A 22,485-nucleotide genomic window follows, 5' to 3' on the forward strand; every position below is an offset into this window, starting at 1 on the left:
TTGACATATTTAGGACATTTCTGCTTTGATCGTATTGTTGTTTGGACAAAACTACTTCTGGTTCTGGAAATTTAAATTTGATGTGTCTATTTTTGCAACTTTTCATCCAGATAAAAACATATTTTTCCCATTTTTTAAATCTGCCATCTTTCTCAAAATATTTCCCCAAAAATTATCGGGATGTCCCACCCAGGGATCATCCCGATAAAACGTTCAAACCACCTCAACTTACTCCTTTCATTGCGGAGAAGCGGTGACTTTACTTTAAACTCTCCCCAAATAATTGTCATAATAATCCTTACTCTATCTTTAAGACTGCGTCCAGAATGTAAGCAGTCAATCAGCTGAGATGTCTAATTCTGCAGTTCTCAAGCAGGATTAATCCCAAAACTATAAGCAATAACATATTCTTTCTTGTGAACAATGTTTTCTTTTCTCTACATGTCTGAAAATGACCTTTTAACCTTTCTCAGATAGATTAGCAGCAACTATTGTTTCTCTAAGAACATTGCTGTCGTCTTTCCTTTGTGGCATTGTATTAACACACACCTGTGTGCCCTGGAGCATCAAACAGACAAAACTCCTCTTTTTATAGAGATGATCACATTTCCTGATGAGTTAATAAAAATGCTTAGCATGAGCCGCACGTTGTTGCAACTTTCCTGTGCTCTCTGATTAGGTTACCACTATGACTTTTTTCCTATAAGTTCATATTTATTGAATAAATGATGATACAAAATGTTGACTGTTTTGAACTCATGACGTTAGATTTAGTATGTTTAACTAATACACAAAATTAGGACTGAAACAGCTTAATGGATTAATCAGGATGGATTGATTGATATTATCATGAACTATGGATATTTGCTCAAAGAACACACTCGGCAGTAATTAAGCCACTCCTCAAGTGATGTAGTACAGAATGTGCCAATTTCTTTCATTTTTCATACAAAAATTATTATTGGTGTCGGCTCCAGCCTCCACATAAAATAAATCATTATACGAGGCTGTATTGTATGTATTAGGATCCACACTCATATTTTAAGTCGCAGCAGGTTGTCTTTAGAACCACAGAGTGCTAATCTCAAGGGTTAACATGGTTTGTTTTTGTGTGTGTTTTAGTAATTTGTGTCAGCTCTGTGGAGTGCAGCGTTTGAGGTAAAATGAGTTGTGATCCAACAGAGGGAGTGACTTCTGTGTTTTCTTAACCTCCAGCTTCCATCCTGGCTCGGAACGTGTCCACGCGCTCCTGCCCCCCACGCACCAGCCCCCCCTCTGATCTGGAGGAAGAGGATGAAGGGAGCAACGACCGCAGGTCGGTAACCTTCCTCTCTTGTCCTGCTAGTGTTTGTTCACTCCTCCTGCCTCTCAGGCTCCTACTGGAGGATCATTTAAAGCCATGAGAAGTGTGTCTTGTGTTTTTAACTGTCGTGCTGACTTTAATCGGGCAGTTTTTTTGTTTTGAAGATTTTTAGAATGATTAATTTTTGCAACTGCTTTACAGTGAGCGTAAAACGGTGGGGATGAAGTTGGGAAAGAAGAAGCCAAGGAGACGGCACACTGATGTAAGTAACTCTTCTGTTTGTGTTTTTTTTAACGGGACAGCAGTTTTCTTTTCACGGGAGTTCATGAAATATTCATTCTGGTTCCACACAACTGTCCTTCACCTGAGCGAGTCAGACCGCTCAGAAAGAAGGAGCCCCCCTGTGGATGAGCTGGGAACAAACACCGCTGTGGCCTAATAGTCCATCTGCTCTCTGCAGGACCCCAGCAAAGAGTGTTTCAGCCTCAAGTTTGACCTCAACGTAGACATCAACACAGAGATTGTACCGGCTATGAAAAAGAAAACACTGAGGTTAGACAAGTCAGATGATGGTAGGAGCAAAATGAATTGTAGTAAAAGTGTTTTTTCAAAACGTCTTTGTGTCTTGTGTTGTCAGAGAGGTTTTAGGTCCAGTGTTCGAGAGGAATGGCATCGAGCTGTCGCGGGTCGACCTGTTCCTTGATCAGTCCAATACGCCGCTGTCCCTGCACTTTGAGGCCTATCGCTTAGGAGGACACTACCTCAAAGTTAAAGGTAAAAACTGTCAACCACACCTTTCATTAACAACTGATCTTCTGCCCAACTCACTGAACGTCTGTCCATTCACAGGTCATAACAAATAGCTGGCTAAGCAAGGAAAGAAGACAGTTCAACATATAATCTCCATTTCTTAGAAAAAAAAAGTATTTTTACATTGATAAACATTCATTTATGTTTGAAACTTGGTCTTAGTTCCAGCTCTTGGTCAGAAGTGGAAAATGTTGCTATTATGCAATGTAGGATTTTCTGTTACAGAAAACTATGGAAGACCGAGCTTCTTTTCAAAACAAAGAATATATTTTTAATTTGCACAAATATCTTTTTAGATTTTTGTATATTTTTAATTTGCATAAATTGAGACAGCTTTTTCTCTTTTTCATCTATGTAGCACGTCCTGGTGACGAGGTGAAGGTGGCACAGGGTGTGAAGGACTTTCGATCGCACAGCCTGCCCATCATGAAGCCCCCTGATGGCCAGAGCCCCTACATCCTCACCCCGAGAGAGAAGGTGGCACACGAGTCTCTGGGACGCCGTGAAAGCATCGATCTGCTGGTCAGTTCATGTTTTACTTTCTGCCATGCTGCAGCTCGTCACATCTCCTCCGGCTCCTTATTTTTAACTTTCCCAGCTTTCGAAAACACACTTTGAACACAAACGCAGTTCAAACACTCCCACAGACTGTTTGGTTCTACCACACCTTTTTCCGATTTTCCATAGCTTCCCTTTTGTTCCTTCCGACCCATAAAACCTCTTCCTTCCTCACCTTCATGGATGAGCATGCTGGACGTTTTTTTTATTTTTTTTATTATCGCCTGCTGCTATGATTGGTGTACCCTGAAACACTCACTGGTACTTCTACGCTTCCTGCAGCCACAGGAAGCGGCTGTTTTGTAACTGATGAGAGATTCTAAGAGGCTAACTGAGGCCTCTTGATCTACTTGGCTGCAGAACATAAAGGTTGGAAATGAGGCCGGCTGCCAGCAGGTTCAGGCTGTGGCAAGTAGGGACACCAGGGCCTGAATTGTGATTCCTAAATCACTGACCTGTTTTAAGCCTGTTAGAAGTAATACCAGGTGTTAGTGTCAAAGTCACACAAAAAAAAATTCTGTTTCAGAGAGGTTTGTATAAATTGACCCTGTTGAGGGGAAAAAAATGCACTTTACATCAATCACATCATTTATTTTCCACCTGTTGTTGCAGAAATCTCAACCCAAACCCTCTCAGTTTCTTCCTATGCGATCCATTACTGCGGCAAACTTCTCATTTCTCATGGTTGGCTCAGGTTCAAGCTAATCAGGCCTGACATCTGACCTTTTAAGTGCTTAAAACAAAGTTGTTAATCACCTTTCTCAAAAGTCAAGAGCCACCTATCCACAGGTGAGCTGGATTTTGCATTCACGTGTGCAAGCTGTAAACCAGATGTCTGTTGCTCTGGGCAAACAGGTGGGGGCTCAGTAAAAGCACTTTCCTGCCATCTGTGGAGCTAAATGGCCAAGGTTAGTCATAAAGGCTGAGACATAAACACAGGAGGTTGCCAAGGAAAGTTTAGTTTTAGTCATCATGTGTCTCATTTGTTAATTTGGCCAAAATCACTACATGTTCCTTGACGAGATAAAGAATGTCAATGTACCTACCTGATGTTCGTTTGAGGACTCATCGGCTTTACTGACGATGAATGTGGAGTTTAAACTGGAGATAATCCCAGTTTATTCCTCAGGGTGGCAGTAGTGCTCTTCTTACGGTAGGTTGGCTATGATCTAACAGAAAACTGTTACCTGTGTTGAATTGCTGGTGGCATTAAGATACATTTTTAAAATATATGAACAGAGAAATCAACTGGTGATGGCAAGAATCTTATGGATGACATTATGAATCCATTTCTATTAAAGTTGTGTAAATGTGTTACTTTGCAACTAACACAACAAAAAAAGACCATGGCAAAGATTTTTGCCCTCTAATTTTAAATAAGTACAACTCAACAATAGAAAATTGATTTCAAGAATGTAGATTTTATTCATTTTTACTTTTCACAATACAAATTTGACATAACTTGAAATACTAAAATATTGTGCAAAGCTGTAATTTAAAAGCTATCAAGAGCAAAAATGTCTAGTTCTGGTTTGTGGTGCATAATATTACGAAATCACACATTAATGGATTTTTTTCCCATTCTGTTCTTTATGGCACAGATTCAACATGTTGTCTGAAACATTCCTCAGACTTTGGTCCATATTGGTAGCACATCATTACAAAGTTGCTGCATTTTTTTTGGATGGAAATCCATGATAGAAATCTCCTAAAAAGGCTCTGTTGGCTTGAGATTTAGTCACTGTGGTGATTATTAGAGTATAGCAATTATCATTGTTCAACTCTGCAAAAGCACAAAACCTTGAGAATTTTCATCTAGCTTACAGTGCAAATATTTTAGAACACTTGAACTAATACACATCTACCTAGATAGAAACATTTCAGCAAGATAAATAAACTTTTAAGTCAGTAATCATGAAAAGTACTAGTTCCACTGCCAGGTATTTTCACTTGCAGGAAAAATGTCTTGTTCAAAGTGTAAAAATCTGCCAGTGTTTGTTTGTCTGAAATACTCAGACCGGCTGGTCTGGGACTATTTCATGTTTAAAATCAGTTACATTTTTTATTTCTCTCCATTCTGACACTTTTAACTTCACCGAATTGTTTCTATCAGATGAATAGTTGTACCTAATAAAGTGTCGGGTGAGTGTGTGAATTTATTTGCATACGTAAAAACTGTACGATGGACCATCCATGTGTTGTTGGATCTTTCATCTTATTTCATCTTGACTTTTAATCAAGATTAAACTAATATTTTTTCTTCAAAAATATTTGGGACATTAGGCGTTTTTTAATTTACACATTCCTAACGTTTACTAGCACTTTACATAATTTGCTGTCAGGTTTTAATAAAATAAAATTAAACAATCTTGTTAGAAAAGCATTGCTTTAAATTCTCAGACAAAATGTCAGCCAGACATGACGGTAAACAAATGGCTCCATTGGGAATCAATGGAGCAGGAAAAGCTCAACAACAAAGATGCCTTTATTTTTTATTTTTTGGCCAGCAGGGGTCGCTGTTTGTTCAAATTATTCCCTGGTTATTTTGGTTAGTTTATAAAACCAAAACAGATTAAATCTAGTTCTGAGTTTGTATTTTTGCGCAGATTTTCCTCACCACTCCCACAGCATCCTTAAAGAATTTTCTTCAGCAGGAAATTAACATGCGCCGACTTAATGAGGTTTTCTTTTGTTTGAAATTGGAATGTCAAGGTTTTCTTATGGAATTAATATTCGTTTACAGTTTCTGCCAGTGTTATGATTGGCTGCTGAAAGCTCTGTTGATTCAGAATATTTTATAACAGACACTGAGCCAAGTTCTCTGATTAGTCAAAGATGGATTCCTCTCCTGCTGATTGACCTCATAAAGTGCTGCTGACCCTTTTCCCCTCCGTTGTTAAATATTCCATCCTTCTGCAGTGTTTGTACTTTAGCAGGTCATTTTTAATCCACACATAAAGAAAATCCAGATCTGTACTTTTACAGCTTCACTCCATGGAATCTGAGGTCACAGTGAAAACCAGGAATTTCTACTAATGTCCGTCACATTCATTAGGCAAAGGGGTTAATGCGACTGGCTACGGTCGCATAGTTTTGCCAAACGGAGAAGTAGAGACCCAGCTCTCCAGACACAGAGTTGCAACACATCTGCTAAAGGGAAGTCTTAAGCCCTTAAAACACTTTAGCTTCACACTGTTTGATCAACAGGAGCAGTTTATACACATATCTGGAAGGTATTGTGAATCTATAATTTGTGGATCTACATTCTGACTAGCAGGTAATCTCACGGTGACATATTTTGAAAACTCCAATGTTTAATATGAGTATATTTATTCAACTTTGCAAATCGCTATTTGCAGAGTCCCAATTGGCACTCTTGCTGTTAATATTACAAAATTATGTTTTTCACAAGTTTGAACTACACTGAGGAAGGGATTATTCATCATTCCACTTTGCACAATCTCTACCGATCTATGTAGGAGAGATAGGATTTCTTTGTATTTAATAATGTTTCTACATTATCATGCAGAAAGAAAGCTATGATATGAGACTTTGCAGGCATTTGAAAGGAAAGCAGGCCCACAGCATCACATACCATCCACCATACTTAACATTTGAGAACATAAGTTTTCACTCAAATTCAGCCATTTTAAGCTAAATTTATGGATGGTTTGTTGGTGAAAAGTCTAACCTTCATCTTAGGTGATACATTTTGTGATAAGAATCAAGTTAAACAAGAATAAGATAAATGCAAGTTTGACACTATGAACAACGTAAGGACTAAATGACGTCTCAAATTAAGATGCCAATCAAAAAATTGATATCTCAGGTCTTCAAGTCCTAAAGCTAAAGTTTGATATTGACGCATAACACAAAAACTTATCAATTTAAGTATTAGTCAAAATTTCCTATTCTGTATGCCATAATCAAGATGAGCCTTCAGATTGTGGCATTCAAGCATATTTATAGAAAATCAGGTGGAACGAAAAAGTGTCATAGAAAAAGGTACAAATCAGGCAGAGATAACCGCAGCCCACATTTATAAATTTTATAGGAATTGTTGGGAGAGCCAACACGAGTGTCACTAATTATTCCTCATTGCTCCATGTCAGATTAAAATTACAACATTTTTACTTATATTACTTATACCAGTAATGGTGGAGGGTGCTGTTGCTTTATTGCCCTTGTTTCAACAAACTGAAACTGAGATCGGTTTATAGTCATCATAAAGATAGCTCTGTCGTCTGGAGCACAGGGATGGTGTATATGTGTGTGCAGTACATTGATCCTCGCTTGCTGTCAGTTAGATGGGTCATAAAACTTTCTATCTATCTGTTGCCATGGAGCAGTTAGCAAAAACATAATTGGCTAATGCGAATCAGGCATCTTGCAGGGTGGTGTCTGTAAACCCACAGCAACATTATTTGATCCAGAGATACAAATCACTGTGATTAGGCTCACATTACGGGTTCAGTTGGAGGCTGTTGGCTTTCCCAGGAGTGGATCTGTCATTTAATGGGTCCTCCATGTGTGTGTCAAGGTTCAGACCCACAATAAATCACCAGTCTGCCAAACACACACACACACACACACCGCAAAATGTATTGCAGGCTCTTTACAGCTTTAATACATTTTGGTGCCAGTTGAATCTCTGTGTAGTTTTGTTCAGTAACATCTAAACTCCTGTCCAGACAGTTAATGGAGTCTTTGGGGAAAAACGGAAACCTCATGATTCATTATGAGCAGTAGCTCTTTTCCTGCATGTCTCCATCAGTTTTACTTCCAGTGAAGGAATTTTTTTCCACATTCCTCAGATCATTGAGGATAGTAGGCTTTTGTTTATGCCCAGCTGTATTGAAGTCCTGGTACATCATTTCAGGAAAGCGGAGATCTGGACTTTGACTGGGCCATTGCAATAGCTTGATTCTTTGCTTTTTTTATTGGCCAATATTGGCGATTCAATGCTTTGGTTCAGATGTTAATTACCCAGTTCTTGATTAACTTTGACCTAATTTCTTTCTAGAATACTTTGACGTACAGAAATGTTAATGGGCAGCTCAATGGCTACAAGGTGCAAAACCAGGCCAAATAATCAACCCTCCACCACCATGCTTTGTGTTATGTCCAAACTGGTACTCATTATAGTGTGACCTCCTTTTTCCCCAACAGCATGTTCCACTTGACTTTTGATTAATTGAGAAACAGACTTAAGTGGATCATGTTCCTGTTGGAGAACACTGTTTTCTCTAGGCAGCCTTTTTAAACAAGCCAAACTTGTTCAGTCGTCCTCTGACTGAACTGTATTGAACTGTAATGCTTGACTGTCAGAAAGACCTTTTGGTTTTGATTTGTTGTTTCTTGTTGCCTGAGCTTTGCATCGTCTGTCAACTTCTGGGAGATGCATTTCTGTGGAGTGTTTTAAATGTTTGTATTTTTACTAGACTAAATTATTTGGAATTGACCAACAGCAGTTGCTTCTCTAAGGCCATTTCTGATGTATATTTTTCCATTTTGTTAAATCACTTGTAGGGTCCAAAGTAGCAAACGATCAGATCCAGGTTTCTGTTTTGTCTCTTAAATCATGTGAAGTCACCCACTGTTTATTCAAAATGACTACACTAAGGGTCAAAAGCTTTCTTTCTTCCATGACTAATTTTTCAAAATAAACAATGTTTATTGTTTGTATTAAGTTAGACAGTGAAACATCCGAGAAAGTCAGAAAAGAACTAAAATGTTTGTTGTTCCTATAAAGCTGTCAACAGTAAAAGTCAGCAGTAGATGGTGATTAGTTAAGTTAATAAAGAGTTACCTCCTCATACTAAATGACACTGATACTCCTGGATCTGCCTCAGAGCTGGGTGAGGTTGATGTGCGACAGACAGGTAAGACAGATACTGTATTTCTGGGGAAATCTGTCAGTTGTCACAGAAGCACCTAAAAGCCTTCAGGGATGTAAATCTACAATGAATCAAAAAGCCTTCAGCAGATGTCAGACTGTGGTTGTGTTGTTTTAATGACTTGCTGTACTCAGGTTTTGACAGCAGCCTCAGTTTTCGTCACGTTTAGTTTTCTGCCTGGCAAAAGATGCTTGTCGTGGCTTTTGTCATTTATTAATTACTTGATAATGCAGAATTCAATTTATACATTATACCTAATGGGTCAGCAATGTGACTCACTCTGTGACCTAAAAACATTGGGATGGATGTCTTATTGACATTATTATTGATTCAAATAACATTTGCTTAATCAGCATCAGTCAGACTAGCAAAGTTGCAGTTAAGATTTATACTAAGACACAACTGCATAAACACTCAATGGAGTGAAAATATAACATCTAGTTTCATCACAATATTTTAGAATATAATTGAAAAGTAAGATGTTCTGTCTGCTTTTGTGCCATTTTCTACCACACTTTTTTCTTCCACCAAATTTTCTATTGATATGCTTGAGTACCACAATCCTTAGGCTAATTGTAATGATTATGGCTTGTAGCTAATCATTAAACACCTAAATTCATTTTTTTTTTTTTTTTTTTTTTTTTTTTTTTACAAATAAATATTGTAGTTTCACTTAGAGATCTGAGATACATCCACTTTTTGATTTTATTTTTTTGAGCTGCATCTACAATTTAACAAAGATGTAGTGAAGTATGTACCCTTTTACATAGTTTTTTTTTTTTTGTCACACAAATATTGTAGATCATCAACCTCATTCAGTATCAGACAAATATGATCTGGGTAAATACAAAAGCAGTAAAGTTAGTGCAAACTAAACTTGGTGTTAATAAGGTGATGGTCTTGAGTTCTTTGGCTCCGCAAGACTAAATTGTTATAGCCATGCTGCTGTCTATCAGAAAGTAATGAAAAAGAAAAAACTATCAGACTGTATCTTGGGTAGTGCAGCAGCATGATCCAAGCAAGTCTTCTTTTAAATGTCTAAAATAATAAGTTTGGTCTGGACAAAATCCAGTCATGCTTAAACAGGCTTTTTATGCTCAGACACTATCCGATGTGGCTGAATTGAAATAATTCTGCCAAGAAAAGTGGGTAAAAATTCCCCCACAATGATGTAAAAAACTGAATGAGAGTTATCCCAAATGCTTGATGGCTGTTCTTCCTCTCAAGAATGGCATAACCAGTTATTAGGGAATAACTACTTTTTCATACAAGGCCAGGTTGGCTTGGAAATCCTTTTTCCCCTCAAAAACTAATTGTTTGAAAACTAATATTTGAAATAACTTTAACAATCTTCATCTGGTGAAAATCTGTCAGATATTTCTGTGACCATAAAAAGCAGAGGCTGAACAGAAATCTGTCAAGGGCAGACACTGTTTAACATGGTAAACATCAGTGAAAGACATATAATTGTTAACCATGGCGTCAGCTTTGCTTTGTGTAAAACCATCCATTGCATTTTGTTAAGTAGCATTAAACCCAGCATGTTTTGGTATTAAACTGTTCTTTGTCAGTTCTAGACATGGATTACCATTTGTAATCTTTGCTTTCTTGTGAATAATAGATTAGAATTTATCTTCTCTGTTTGCATCTAAAATTGGATTCCCTTCACTATACTTTCTGCTTTCAATATCCAGTTTGTCCAGTCACTGCTTACGTGGGAATGGATTAATGACTCATGTTTGGTAACTTGCTCTTTCATTAAGCTAATAATGAGAAATGCACAAAACTACCTCAGTGTGGAGGCACCTAAAAATTATATTAGCGTTTAGCAGAAAGCTGAATTTTCCCCACATGGTATAGGTGGAGATGAATATTGCCCGGAAGACAAAGACTTTCCCTCTATGCCTTAAGGCGGAGATTACTGCAAAGCTCAAACACACCTTTATAATTGTTGTTTGTGTGACCGTTGGCCTGTAGCACACCTTATCTGCAGGCTCCGGTCGGCCAGCAGCCACACAAAGGAAGAAACGGCAATGCTTCACAGAGCTCTCCCATCTATCCACTTGGACACATGGGTCTGTCCTGACTGGTGGAGGTTGATCTACTTCTGATCCTTCAGAAGATAGAACTAAATTAAAACCTTTATATTGGTGGGATTTCCCATATTTTCTGTGGAAAATGGTTCGCTTTAATCGTCTGACATCCTGGCACAGCTGGGACCTGCTGCACCTGGATGAGATCCCCGAGTCGCCTCCTCCCGACAAAAAACAACCGACAAGTTACACTCAGGTGAGAAACTTGCAGAGATGTGGGATATTTCACCTCTTGGCAATTTCATTTCATTGCAGTCAATTCATGCCTTAGTTTTTTGATATGTAAAGTACCTGTTTGCCACTGGATATTTTATTCCAAGTGTTCTTTCATTGTTACCCACTTTCACTGCAGAGGACTTAAAACAATTTTCTTTAATGATGACTTTTATTTTGATTAGGGGATCATGATCTGTGTGTCAACTGTTCACTACCAATGAAATTAAAGTTTAAGCAAAGGTTTTAGTAAAAGTACTATTAGCTTCTGCTTAAAATTTGATCATTTTTGAGCTACTTATCAGCTCAAAAATTATCAAATGGAACCCAATCCTTATAAAGAAATGAAACTGACGAGCATTGGTTTAATTTATTACATGGGTCCTAAGTTCAATGACCAAATGAAGTAGTAAAGTTCAATTGTCCCAAAGCCAATTTGTAGATGCCTCTATACTCATGACCTACAAATATGAAAAAGGTTAGCTTCTGTCCCTGGTATTTTTTTGTTTTTCATTTGAATGCAACTGGGACCTTGTGACATTTGATTTGTTGCAATTATGCTTTGCTTTGTTGCTTTACTTAAATGTTCTGCTCTGCTTGTTTTGTGCACATGCAGACCACTGAGGCATTTTATGGCTCTTGTTTCCTGGTTATTCTCAATGTGCGTGTTTTATTTGTATTTCACTGGATCGATGTGGGTTTGGGTTCTCAGGAAAGTTGGTGTCACACTGTTTTCCAATCGTTAATCACCCCCACATGATCAAAGCCAGCTGTTATCAGTTGACTACAATTGGGGGTGGGAGGAATCACAGCAGGAGAGTAGTAGAGTGAGAGGTTGTATGTGGGGGTTGAGACTAATTTCTTTTCACCACTTGCATTAATGCAATCAGTTTTTTGTGTTTTTGAAGATTTTTTCTTTTTCCAGGCTGAGGATAATGCCACAAGACACAGATAAGATAAAACTCTTTAGCTCAGTTTGATTTAATCAACTAACAGGTTCCCAAACAGTTAGTGATACTAAGACATCTTTTGTGGTATCAAAATGAAAACCTGATGCAATTATTTTAAAGATGACGTGGTTTACCAGGAATCTCGTCATCTGGCAAGATATTTACCTTTGAAGTTAGAACTTGGATCTTGTACTGATATAAAATTAAAACTTAAAGTAAACTCAGCATTTTGCTAACTTCATGGTTCCCTGTGGTTTCCAGGTGTTCAAATGTTTTGGTATTGGCAATTGATATTGCTAACCAACTGTGAAATAAAATTAGCATAAGCAAGACAAAAATTGAGTTGTTCTGGCCTAGCTCTTCTTTAAATGAAAGCTAATCAAAAACATAAAAATAAACATTTCTCTAGATGCAAATTATAAATCTGCTGAGTGACAAATTGTTGTACTCAAGCATGCTGACAACTATTAGACAAGAAAGCATGCCAACAAGCTATGAAGAGCATGCTTCCTATGTTTATATATATTAAAACACAATATGAATGTGACTAATGTGTTTATACAGTCTGCTTGGGAAAGATTTTCATTTAGGCTGAATAGAAAATTTTGAATTAAGCATAAATGGATTTAATTAATTTAATTATGATTAAGCATCACTGGATAAGAACCACGGCAGTCAAAATTCTGTTAAGTTACGGTTTGACAGACCACACTAACTACTATTAGCAATGAAAGCTAAATGGGATGTAAATCTCTGCATGTAGTGCCTTTAAATATTACATCCAACACATTCACTGAAGATTGCATAATACTGTTGAATATCTAATATGATAAATCTTAAAAAGAAGGAAATGATTTATCTCCAGTCATCACCGAGTTTTATTTGCATGGGGAAAGTATTGAATTTTGAAATCAATGTTGGTAAGAAACCGCCTGCATTTCCACTCAGAATTATGACTTCAGTGAACATTTCTGTTATGTTAGTAAAAATTTAATGCATAATTAAATTTCATCCTTGCATGCAGCCTTCAATGCTCATGGATAGAAAGGTATTTTTTTCTTTATTTGTTTTTATGACATAAGATGGCAATAAAGTCCATATCGTGTTGAACTATTGTGTAAAAATGTCAGTCAACTTGCCGTTATGGTCTTTTAAGAACCACTGGACTTAAATGGAGAACGCCTCAGTATTTTGCTTCCCTCTACATGGACAAGTTTACATAGTAGACTCAACAAAGACCCTGTAAACACAATTATTCAGGCAGACATGAATACAGCTGCTTAATGTTATTTCAAGAGGGGCTCATGGGCTACTTGGCAGCATGCTGACCTGAAGTAATATCTTCAATAAATTACAGAATATCTCTGTTTATATTTGAGGTATACTTCTCGGCTCTGGAAGGCGTTCAAACTTTTTTTGCTGCTGATGGAAAGGTGGGGAGCTCAATGTGCTTATCTATTTTGCTACAGCAGTCGATTAAATGTGCTGAAACAAGTAAACAAAGGGAATTTCCTGTTTGGCTATTTCTTTGGAAATTTCTTTCCTTGTTTTTGCCGTCTAGCCTGGCATTGTTCAAAGGTCTCTAAGAAAAACAGGCGCTTCTGGGAACAAAGACTCTGCCTTGGGGGTGGACGTGTCATGAAAATGACATGATGGCCCCTGTAAGAGCCTCTGGTTTTTTAGTAATCCTCTTCCTTGTAAAGAAATACTCATCTTGAAAAAATGGAAACGGGTGTGTTTTGCAAGACACGAGCGGCGTGGTTGCTTGAAGAAAGTGCCAAACAGAGCATTTGTCATCGTCAAAAGCACCGGGACGGCTGTTTCGACCGAGAAGCTCCCTCCCCGCAAGCTGTCACACTCTGACTCCACCTCCAGATATTCAGATCAGCCTCCTCAGGAGCCAGCACAATGAGGCAGGATCCTCCTGGTTGCTATGACTTCAGACCAGTGTTCGGGTGAAGCGTAAGCAGGCTGGACGCTTCAGAAGAAGGTCCACTATCTGACCGGTCGGATAACTTGACAGGACTCAGATTAAACCAGGAGGCACTGGATCTTGTAAGCTGGAGCCTTTCTGAAGTGCTTTTAGGGAAACATTAGTGGTTTGTCTTCTTCATAAGAACTGTCTGGGTGAAGGAGGGGATATAGAAGAGTCCCACCAGTGGAAGTGGAAAAGGAGGAGGCGAGAAGTTGAGTGAGGGCAGCAGCTGGCATGAGGATGGGCTGCGGTCCATGAACCCCTCTGAAGGATTAGAATGGTTTTTGTTACTTTTGACATGCCTCTGGCTTCAATGGTAAGCTCCATTACTATGGTGGAAAACTGTTGATAGATTTGATCCTCTCTTTAATTGCAACTTCCAGACTTTGGTTTAGTCTATGGAAACATTTAGTTTTGCTAAAAGTGTTCAGGAAGAAAATTTGTTTTCTTGACGTTGGATCAGATTAGCTCAAAACTTTCTCATGTCTACTTTCTGTACTGAGTGTGGATTTAAGTGCTGTGCTCTAACTGGGAAATGGTCCAGATTTATTTTTTTTTCTCATATGGACTTCCTGACACCTGCATCCTCTTACACTTATTAAAAGAAACCCAAAATGGCTCAATTTTGGTTTCCTTTTCACTGAAATGGATGCAAACTTTCCTGTTTTCATGACTTCCTGAAAGGCAGATGGTCTTTGTAGTTACATTGCTAATCTACTTTGGAAGTTGTTTTTTTTTTCTCATAGATAAAACAGAAGATTGTTTTGTAGTATCATTGATTTAAGTGTGTTTGAGATGCACTATCCAGATTATTGTTAACTAATTTCTGTAAATTTTGTTCTGGCTGGCCATCTTTTTGCGTGCTCTATTATCTTTTAAATGAATAATATAAGAAGAAAGCAGCATTCAAAGTACCTTCTCTAGTATCTCTGTCATTACTGGCAGTGTTTATTTACATCTGGAGCAGATTGAGCTTCACACTGTATGACCGAGAGCAGTGTTTAACTTAGAACAAAGTCAGAAGAATTACCCACTGGTTTTCCCATATTATTGTAGCGATTAGAGCAACTATCACTACCATAATTTTGCATTTCCAGAAGGATGTTGACCTTTACATTAATGCTGGATTTTCAAAAGACTCCTAACATTTCCAACTCCAGCATTATCCAAGACATACGGAGGCCAATAGTTCAGATGGATTAAACAAAGCCCTTTTCTCATACTATGATTAGGCTTCCTGTTATCTGCTGCAGGTCTTGCTCTCTCTCACTATCTTCTAGCATTAATGGTCCCCGGACAAGCCTGAACATGTCATAAAAAGCAGTTTTTGTTTAAATAGCTTCTTATGTCTTTTCTATACTGACTTTATTTTAAACACTTTTATTGATTCTGGAAATGACTTCAAGTTTTTGTCTCTCAGTAACAACATCCACAGCAAGGATGTAGCAATTACTGTAACCGGGTTGATTTGTTCACTGAACAGAAAATCAAATTTTGAAATTTCTGAATTGTTGGTTAGGAATCAGGAAATAAAAATAAATGCTGAAAATCAGACATAGTGAATCAAAATTCGCTATACATGCTAAGCATCTCAGACCAGTGACTGACAGATAAAATACTAACTAAAGTCACATTTTGTGTATCTGACTCATGAAATCCATCATAACGGATAACTAGGGATGGTGTTGTAGCTTTGGTTATTATTGATAATAAAAAAAAGTTGCTTTATTCAAAGATTGTTATATATGAAAACATGATTGTATCGTGTTCTGTCCAGTAATGTGGAACATGATGGCCTTTCTGTAGTGTTTTTTTTTTTTTCTGTTGGAGTTCTGGCTGTATATGTTGAAAAACATACCAAACATATAGTTTAAGTTGTTTTCATCATTTCTTGCTGAAAACACCTTCTTCTCTCACTTAGTAAATGCATCAATACTCTGCAAGTTCATTGCTCCACTTTGTATGGAGAACAGTAAAAGTAAAGAGTGCACGCTTTTGATGCTGGAATTGGGATAATCCTGTAATTTTTTGTCAGTCAATACTGTTGCCTCTATCAAGGAGCTTACAGACCATTTTTTAAATACTGGTTACATTAAAATGTCTAATTTTTAAAAGAAAATTTGGATTGGTTGGTTAAAAACCCCAATAAAAAGTCATTGCACTTCCAGCTTCTTTCAAGTCATCTGTATCATGATGTGCATCTCAATCATAACTAAAACAACAAAAAACATTCTTCATTGTGAGTCTGGCCAAGATGCTGAAAGCAAAGGTATTTATGTGTGTAGTGGAGGTGGTGGAGTGGTGGTGGAGGGTGTTTCCAATGTTTTGACTGCACAGTGTGTGTTTGTCCGTTTCTGTTTAGTCGAGGGGGGTTGATCAGTTAAAGAATTTTGTCGGAACGGCCGGCCGGTTTCAGCAACGGTGTCAGTGTCCTGGAATGTAAAGTTTCCCCATCGCTTGTTTGATGAGGTGAGGGTCATCGACTCCCCCTGTCATGCGCACACACACATCGCCACCAACAGCAGATTCCTCAGCACTGACACTCCAAGGACAAAAACAACTGCTTCCTCCGATACTGAGGTGACCCCTGTTTATTTGCTTTGCTGCGGCTCGTAAAGTGGACAGAGTTTGTCGGAGCGCGCCGCGCGGCGGGGCCTGCTGACAGGGTAACAATGGACGGGGGAACATTGGCCAAACTCGGATGGTCTGTTCCTATGGAACAACCTCCTGCCTGCTCCTTGTGATGTCATGAGTGTTGGCTGGGAGGAAGTGGCAGTTCTTCCCTCTCCTGTTTGTGTCCCAACATGAGGATGGCTTTAACGATCCAGTTGATGTCATCCCCCATGAAAATCCCCTCCGATTTCCTGCTTATCCTGTCTTTGTATATTTCTCTCATTCCATTCTTTCCAACTCCCTGACTGGAATCTTTTTTGTTTTCCCTTGAAATGACACAATTACTGATAAGGAGTTTGTTTGTTTCATTTTCTGTTTTGTTACTGTACATCATGTAAGTTTTATCTGTTTGTGTCTCCTGTCAGGGTCAGGCTCGACGGAGGAAGAACATGACGGAGTTTCTGGGGGAGACCAACATTCCGACCCAGGATGCTCTGGGACAGCTGGGCGGCTCGCTGCCCGCCGTCGGGGCGGGGCCGGACAGCTGGAAGAACCGTGCCGCCAGCCGCTTCAGCGGCCTGTTCGGCTCTACCGCCGGAGCGGGGCCCTTTGGCAAGGTAAGGCTCAGCCGAGAGAGTGAAACCCAAGAAGGTGCGCCTGCTGGTTCGATCAAAGCAGCACGCTTTCTCTTACCCCAGAACTGAGTTGTTAAAAGCTGTGGGGAACATGTCTGCTGCCCAGACGTGTCTCGCATTAGGAAAACGTTCAGAAGCAAACAAAACAGTAGCTGGCGGGAATGGGAGGAGGTCAGAAGGCCACATCCCGTCAGCCCTAGTGAAATCATTTCCCTTCAGAGCCTCTTGACTTGTTGGCTTACTTACTTTCCTCACAGCTGCTATGGAAATGTGTAGGTGGAAGAGAAAGCCTTTACTCACTAAGTTTTATCCAAAGGATTCTTAGATTTTGAAAGAAATCTAACTAGAGGTGGAACTGATTATTTTATTAACAGATTTTTCTGACTATTAATCAGATAAAAAATTGCACTTGCTGTAGATTTTTTTATTTAAGCACTTAAGCTTATTTTATACAATATTAGAAGTACATTAAAAGCACAAATAAACAATTTCAAATCCTTTTTACTAATGAAAATAAACATTTAATTTACTAAAATTCAATACAATAATTTCTTCAGGGAACACTATCATTTGCAGCAAAGGATACATCTACATTTAGTTTTTCTAGTGTGAAAGGTTAACACTGTCGGCTCTGCTTAACATCAGTACACTCAGTATCTTTTGATTAATGGATTGATAATTAGAAAGCAAAAGGTGCTTAATAGATTATTTTACAAAGTAAAATAAACTATGCCAAATACAAATATTTTATACGGTTTTGACTTGATTACTGTTCTTTCAGCAAATGGTCTCTTTTTGTCTGTATACTCCAGATTAATTGATTATCGGTTCAATCAATTAAGTTTATTCGCATAACACATTTCAGCAACAATAAAGTGATTGGCAATATTTCCATAATTGATTCATCATTTAATCTAATTAATAGTTTCTGCCCTAAATCAAACTTAAAATGATTTTCAGTTATCCAGATAATATTTATATATATATATTTTTATTGATATGAAACAATTGAGGAGAAATTCTGGTTTAAAGCTCATTGGTTGCCCAAACCTCCGTCTCATTTTATCTACATTTCTAATCCACTTTGACTCTAATGAAGAGCATTGTGCTAACATCTAAAAATGTCCAACCCAACCCTGCGGTCACATCCGGCACATCTGCAGACGTCGTTCAGAGACACAATCAGTCATTTGTCAGTTCCAGACTCATCTCTATTTTAGCTGATTTGCCCCCTTTAGCTCTCTCAGAACCAGAACCTGGACCTCTGTCATCCTTTGTACTGCAGGGTTCAGCAACTGTCAGTCATTCTGTCTCAAAACCAGACAAATGAGCTCAGATCTAATCATGTTCTCTCTAAATTCACTGCAGACTCTTTTATAATTAGCTCCTTTACCCAACTGTAGCCTTCACCCCCACTCCCCTGTCGTCTATTGTTAAAGTGGTCCCAATGCACAGAGCTCATTTTCATAACTGTGTAAAGGCTGCCAGCTTGAACAAAGAGCTGAACAGCGACTACGTTTGGATTTAAATATCAAGGCGGCAATAAAAGCATTAAAACACTGAATTCGGCATGCAATCTTGGCCCTGATCTGGACCTTTTTCTGCTGCAGGAGTTGGACCGTCTCGAGCAGCTCCAGAGCAAACTCCACTCCTACTCATTATTTGGGCTCCCCAAGGTGCCGCGGCAGCTCTCCTTCCACCACGACTCCTGGGAGGGAGAGGAGGAGGCCAACCTGGTCATGGAGGACAGCTGGAAGACGCTGCTGGACGATCCTGAGGTACAAACACTTTGTTCACATCTAGAATAACTGTAAGCAAAATAGTTTCTCATTATTTGTTCCCATGTGTACTAATATAGTCCCTCTGTGTAGAGGTGGGCAATATGAACTTAGAATTTTATCTGAATATTTTATGGTATTATTGCAAGACTCAGTATTAGAGCCATAGCAATAAAAAATGGTCATAAAATTACAAAAATGAAGTTAAAATAACATGAGAATAAAGTTGTAGCTTTATAACTTTATGTATTGTGACTTTTATTCTCATACATTCTTGTAATTTTATTTTATTTTAAACTCAATTATGCTATTGTGGTAACAATATAACTATGACTTAAAAATGTAACTGTATGTCTGACAGCATTCATAATGCCACAAACCTAAATACTGTTCCTGAAAAAAAATCCCATTTAAGACGTGGTTCTTGAGACTTTTTAACTTAAAAAGTGTGATTTATATACCTAGGCTGCACACAATAGCTAGATTTAATCATACTTTTGAATTTACTGATTTTTTTTGTTGTTGTTGCTTTTCTTGCAGTACAGTGTCAAATAAAACTGATCATTCTGTCAGTTTCTTTTATCACTAATCGAAATTTACAACAATACATAAAAATTTCTATAAGAAAAATTTCCCTAAAAAAATTAAAGATACAATAAATGTCAAACTCTACCTCTGAGCAACATTTTGTGATTCGACCAAACCATGCTGATGATCAAATTCCTAGTTTCCTCCTCATCATTCATCCTCGTCTGTTGCCCTCTTACCTGTATTACAGCAATAAAGCTGTATTGCAGTAAATGCCTTTGGAAACGATAACATCCATCTAACTCTGTCATTTGCCTGTTAATGTTTATATGGCTAATCAGATTGTTGCCCGGTTGCTGTATTTTCCCTCCTGTAGGAGATTTACTGCTGAAGGCTGGTTATATAAGCTGGATAACTCAGAGTAACAGTGCTGCTCAGTGAAAACACTGGAAAATAGGAGAATATTATTTGCAAATTCCAGATTTTTATTTATTTTTTTCTGGTTTGTGGGATTGAGTGATCCACTCTTACGTTTCTCTTTACTTTCTTTTTAGCCACCATGTCATGGTGCAGATAAGATTTACCATTTTTTGATGTTTTAGATTAAAAATTTCTATAAGAAAAATAGCTCCAAATCGCAAAAGTTTTAGATGATTAATTCAGAAGGGGAAACAAAAAACATTTTTCATGGAGGACAGTGGAAGATGCATTTAAGACTTGCATATTATGGACAGGGGCAAGGAAGGAGTTACTATCCTGGTGCGGTCTGTAGGTTAAAGGATGAATCAACCATCAGTAGAATTGGGTAATAAATCAAACTTTCTGTTTATGAAGATTTAATTTTTGGAATGTCTGGAACTTTTTTTCCACCAATGCGCTCTTTGGGTTTCTGTAGTTCAGAGTGATGTCAGGCCACCCAGCATCTGCCATCATGTTCTACAGCTTGCTTTTATTTGGACTTTGAATTCAGGTCAACTCCCATATGGGATGATGGAAACCTTTGGAGAATATTTCCTTTTTTTTTTTTTTTTTTTTTTTTTTTTTTTTTTTTTTTAAGAAAAAGAGAGAAAAACATTAATCAAATCTGATGTGGTGTGAAAAAATTAGAGATTTTATTTTAAAGCCATATTGCCCAATCCTCGTAGTCAGTGGGATGCAGATAAATGCGATCTCATATCTTGTGCAACAATGTCTGGAGACTATAACTCATACTCTGTTGTCTTTGAAAAAAGCCAATATGGTCTAAAAACCTGGTAACATGTAACGCAAACCTTTTATCAAACAGATTTACTATGAAAATTGATGCTTGATATTTAATTTGTAGCTCTTTCTAGGGTGCATCAGAAAAGCAGATTTTTGTTTTTTATTTTTGGTGAAAGTTTGTACTAATCTAATATTAGGTGTATGGCCCACCCAAAATCATTCGAAGGGCTTCAGATGGTCTCAGGACCACACTTTGGACACACCTCTATAGTTCTATAGGAATTCAATTGCTGTTTGCAGTTTTGCTTATAAAGGTGGAAACATTTGGAATTTAATGTTTCCACTTTACTGTTGGGATAAAAATGAAGATGTTTAAGTTTAGAATTTTACTTTAGCTTAGTAGAGAGAATCATATTAGTATTTATTTACTTTAATCATACATACACTGCATACATAACTACTGAGTAGTTTTTCACCTGCAAGCCAAGGGAAATGAGTATTGATGTCCTACTTCCGTGTTACATAAAAGGCAGCACGATTTTAAATAAAAGCTGGAAGGAGACGAAAATAAAGTCACTGGATAATTCACGTGTGGAAAAACTTGTTAACAGATAGTTTCCATACATATCTAATATGGTCACTGAACTTTTCTCAAACTTAAGTGGCTGGCTTCTTTATTTTTCTGTTGTATATCCTTAAAAGCAAGAGAAGTTAGTCTTTACGAGCAAGTCAAATATTATGTAAAGCTATTCAATTAGAATTCTATTCTTTATTCTAATCTTTATTTAACTTTCATATGAAGAAATTGCTGACAAGTTTTAACAGACCTAGAAAACATTATCTATTTGCTCACCTCTTTATAAGAATTAAAAGTAAAATGATTCTTTAATCTTTGCTTAATACTTAACAGGTTTATTCTACTTTAAAAAAAAAAAAAAAAAATTACCATGAAAATCATTGGAACTTAGCTGAAACTCATTTATGATGGCTGTCACTAAACTAGTCAGTTGTACTTCAGAGACAAAGGAGTGGGCCAATGTGTCATGCTCATCAAGAAAACCTTTGTGTTTTCATGTAGGCGCTGACAAAGCGACAGTTCCACCAGCAGGAGGCGATATGGGAGCTGCTGAATACAGAAGCCACCTACATAAAGAAACTCAGAGTCATCACTGATGTAAGTACAAAGAAAGCTTTTGTAATCTGCCGCCACACATGTAAAGTTCACATACTGCCAGAGGGTGTTGTGCAACAAGATGCATCTGTATTTTGGCAGATAAGTTACACAATGACTTCCTTGTTGGGATTTTGAAGCAATAAAATGTATTGCCATCTCTGCAGTAAACCTAAAACTTAAATGCCATTTCCTCCAGTTGTTCCAGTGTGGCCTGCTGAACCTGCAGGAGAGCGGCCTGCTGACGGATGTGGAACCCACCAAACTGTTCAGCAACATCCAGGAAATAGTCCGGCTCCACATCTCACTGTGGAACCATGTCATGCTGCCCGTTCTGAAGAAGGCCAGGGAGGCCCGGGCCCTGCTCGACCCAACTCGCCTCCATGATGGCTTCAGGACGGTCAGTAGTAGTTAAACTATACTGGAAAAGTGTCTATTCTATCTGCAAGAAATTACCGAAAGACGGAGAAAGTAAAGGAAAAAAAAAAAAACGCACAATACAAATGAGTTCAGTTTTTGAGAATTTACCAAGTTTTTTGCATAAAGTTACGGAAAGACATGACAGCAGCATAATTTCAGGTGCTTCATGTACCTGAAGCTAATCCAGCATTAAGCATCAAATTTGCATTCAAAACTTTGAAGTGGAGCATTTAGCAATTGTACAGTACATACAGAACAGAGAAAACTAAGAAAGCTTTTGTGTTAATCTAAGTATAATCTAAATAGGGGAGTAAATAGTTTACCTTGTTGAGGAAAGA

At 37.9% G+C, this 22,485-nt stretch overlaps 1 protein-coding gene across 2 annotated transcripts in view; it reads left to right on the forward strand.

The window, feature by feature from the left end:
• Positions 1-22,485, forward strand: part of plekhg5b (pleckstrin homology domain containing, family G (with RhoGef domain) member 5b) — a 76,703-nt gene that overhangs the window by 49,134 nt on the left and 5,084 nt on the right. For both annotated transcript variants that reach the window (XM_044120321.1, XM_044120327.1), the window contains 9 exons: positions 1,216-1,315; positions 1,505-1,565; positions 1,764-1,855; positions 1,941-2,077; positions 2,472-2,635; positions 16,838-17,029; positions 18,658-18,825; positions 21,635-21,730; positions 21,927-22,127. In XM_044120321.1, coding sequence (XP_043976256.1) covers positions 1,216-1,315; positions 1,505-1,565; positions 1,764-1,855; positions 1,941-2,077; positions 2,472-2,635; positions 16,838-17,029; positions 18,658-18,825; positions 21,635-21,730; positions 21,927-22,127 — 1,211 coding nt within the window. The remainder of the gene's footprint in view (positions 1-1,215; positions 1,316-1,504; positions 1,566-1,763; positions 1,856-1,940; positions 2,078-2,471; positions 2,636-16,837; positions 17,030-18,657; positions 18,826-21,634; positions 21,731-21,926; positions 22,128-22,485) is intronic.

This window comes from Gambusia affinis, linkage group LG01 (genome assembly GCF_019740435.1).
Source record: "Gambusia affinis linkage group LG01, SWU_Gaff_1.0, whole genome shotgun sequence".
Classification (NCBI taxonomy): Eukaryota; Metazoa; Chordata; class Actinopteri; order Cyprinodontiformes; family Poeciliidae; genus Gambusia; species Gambusia affinis.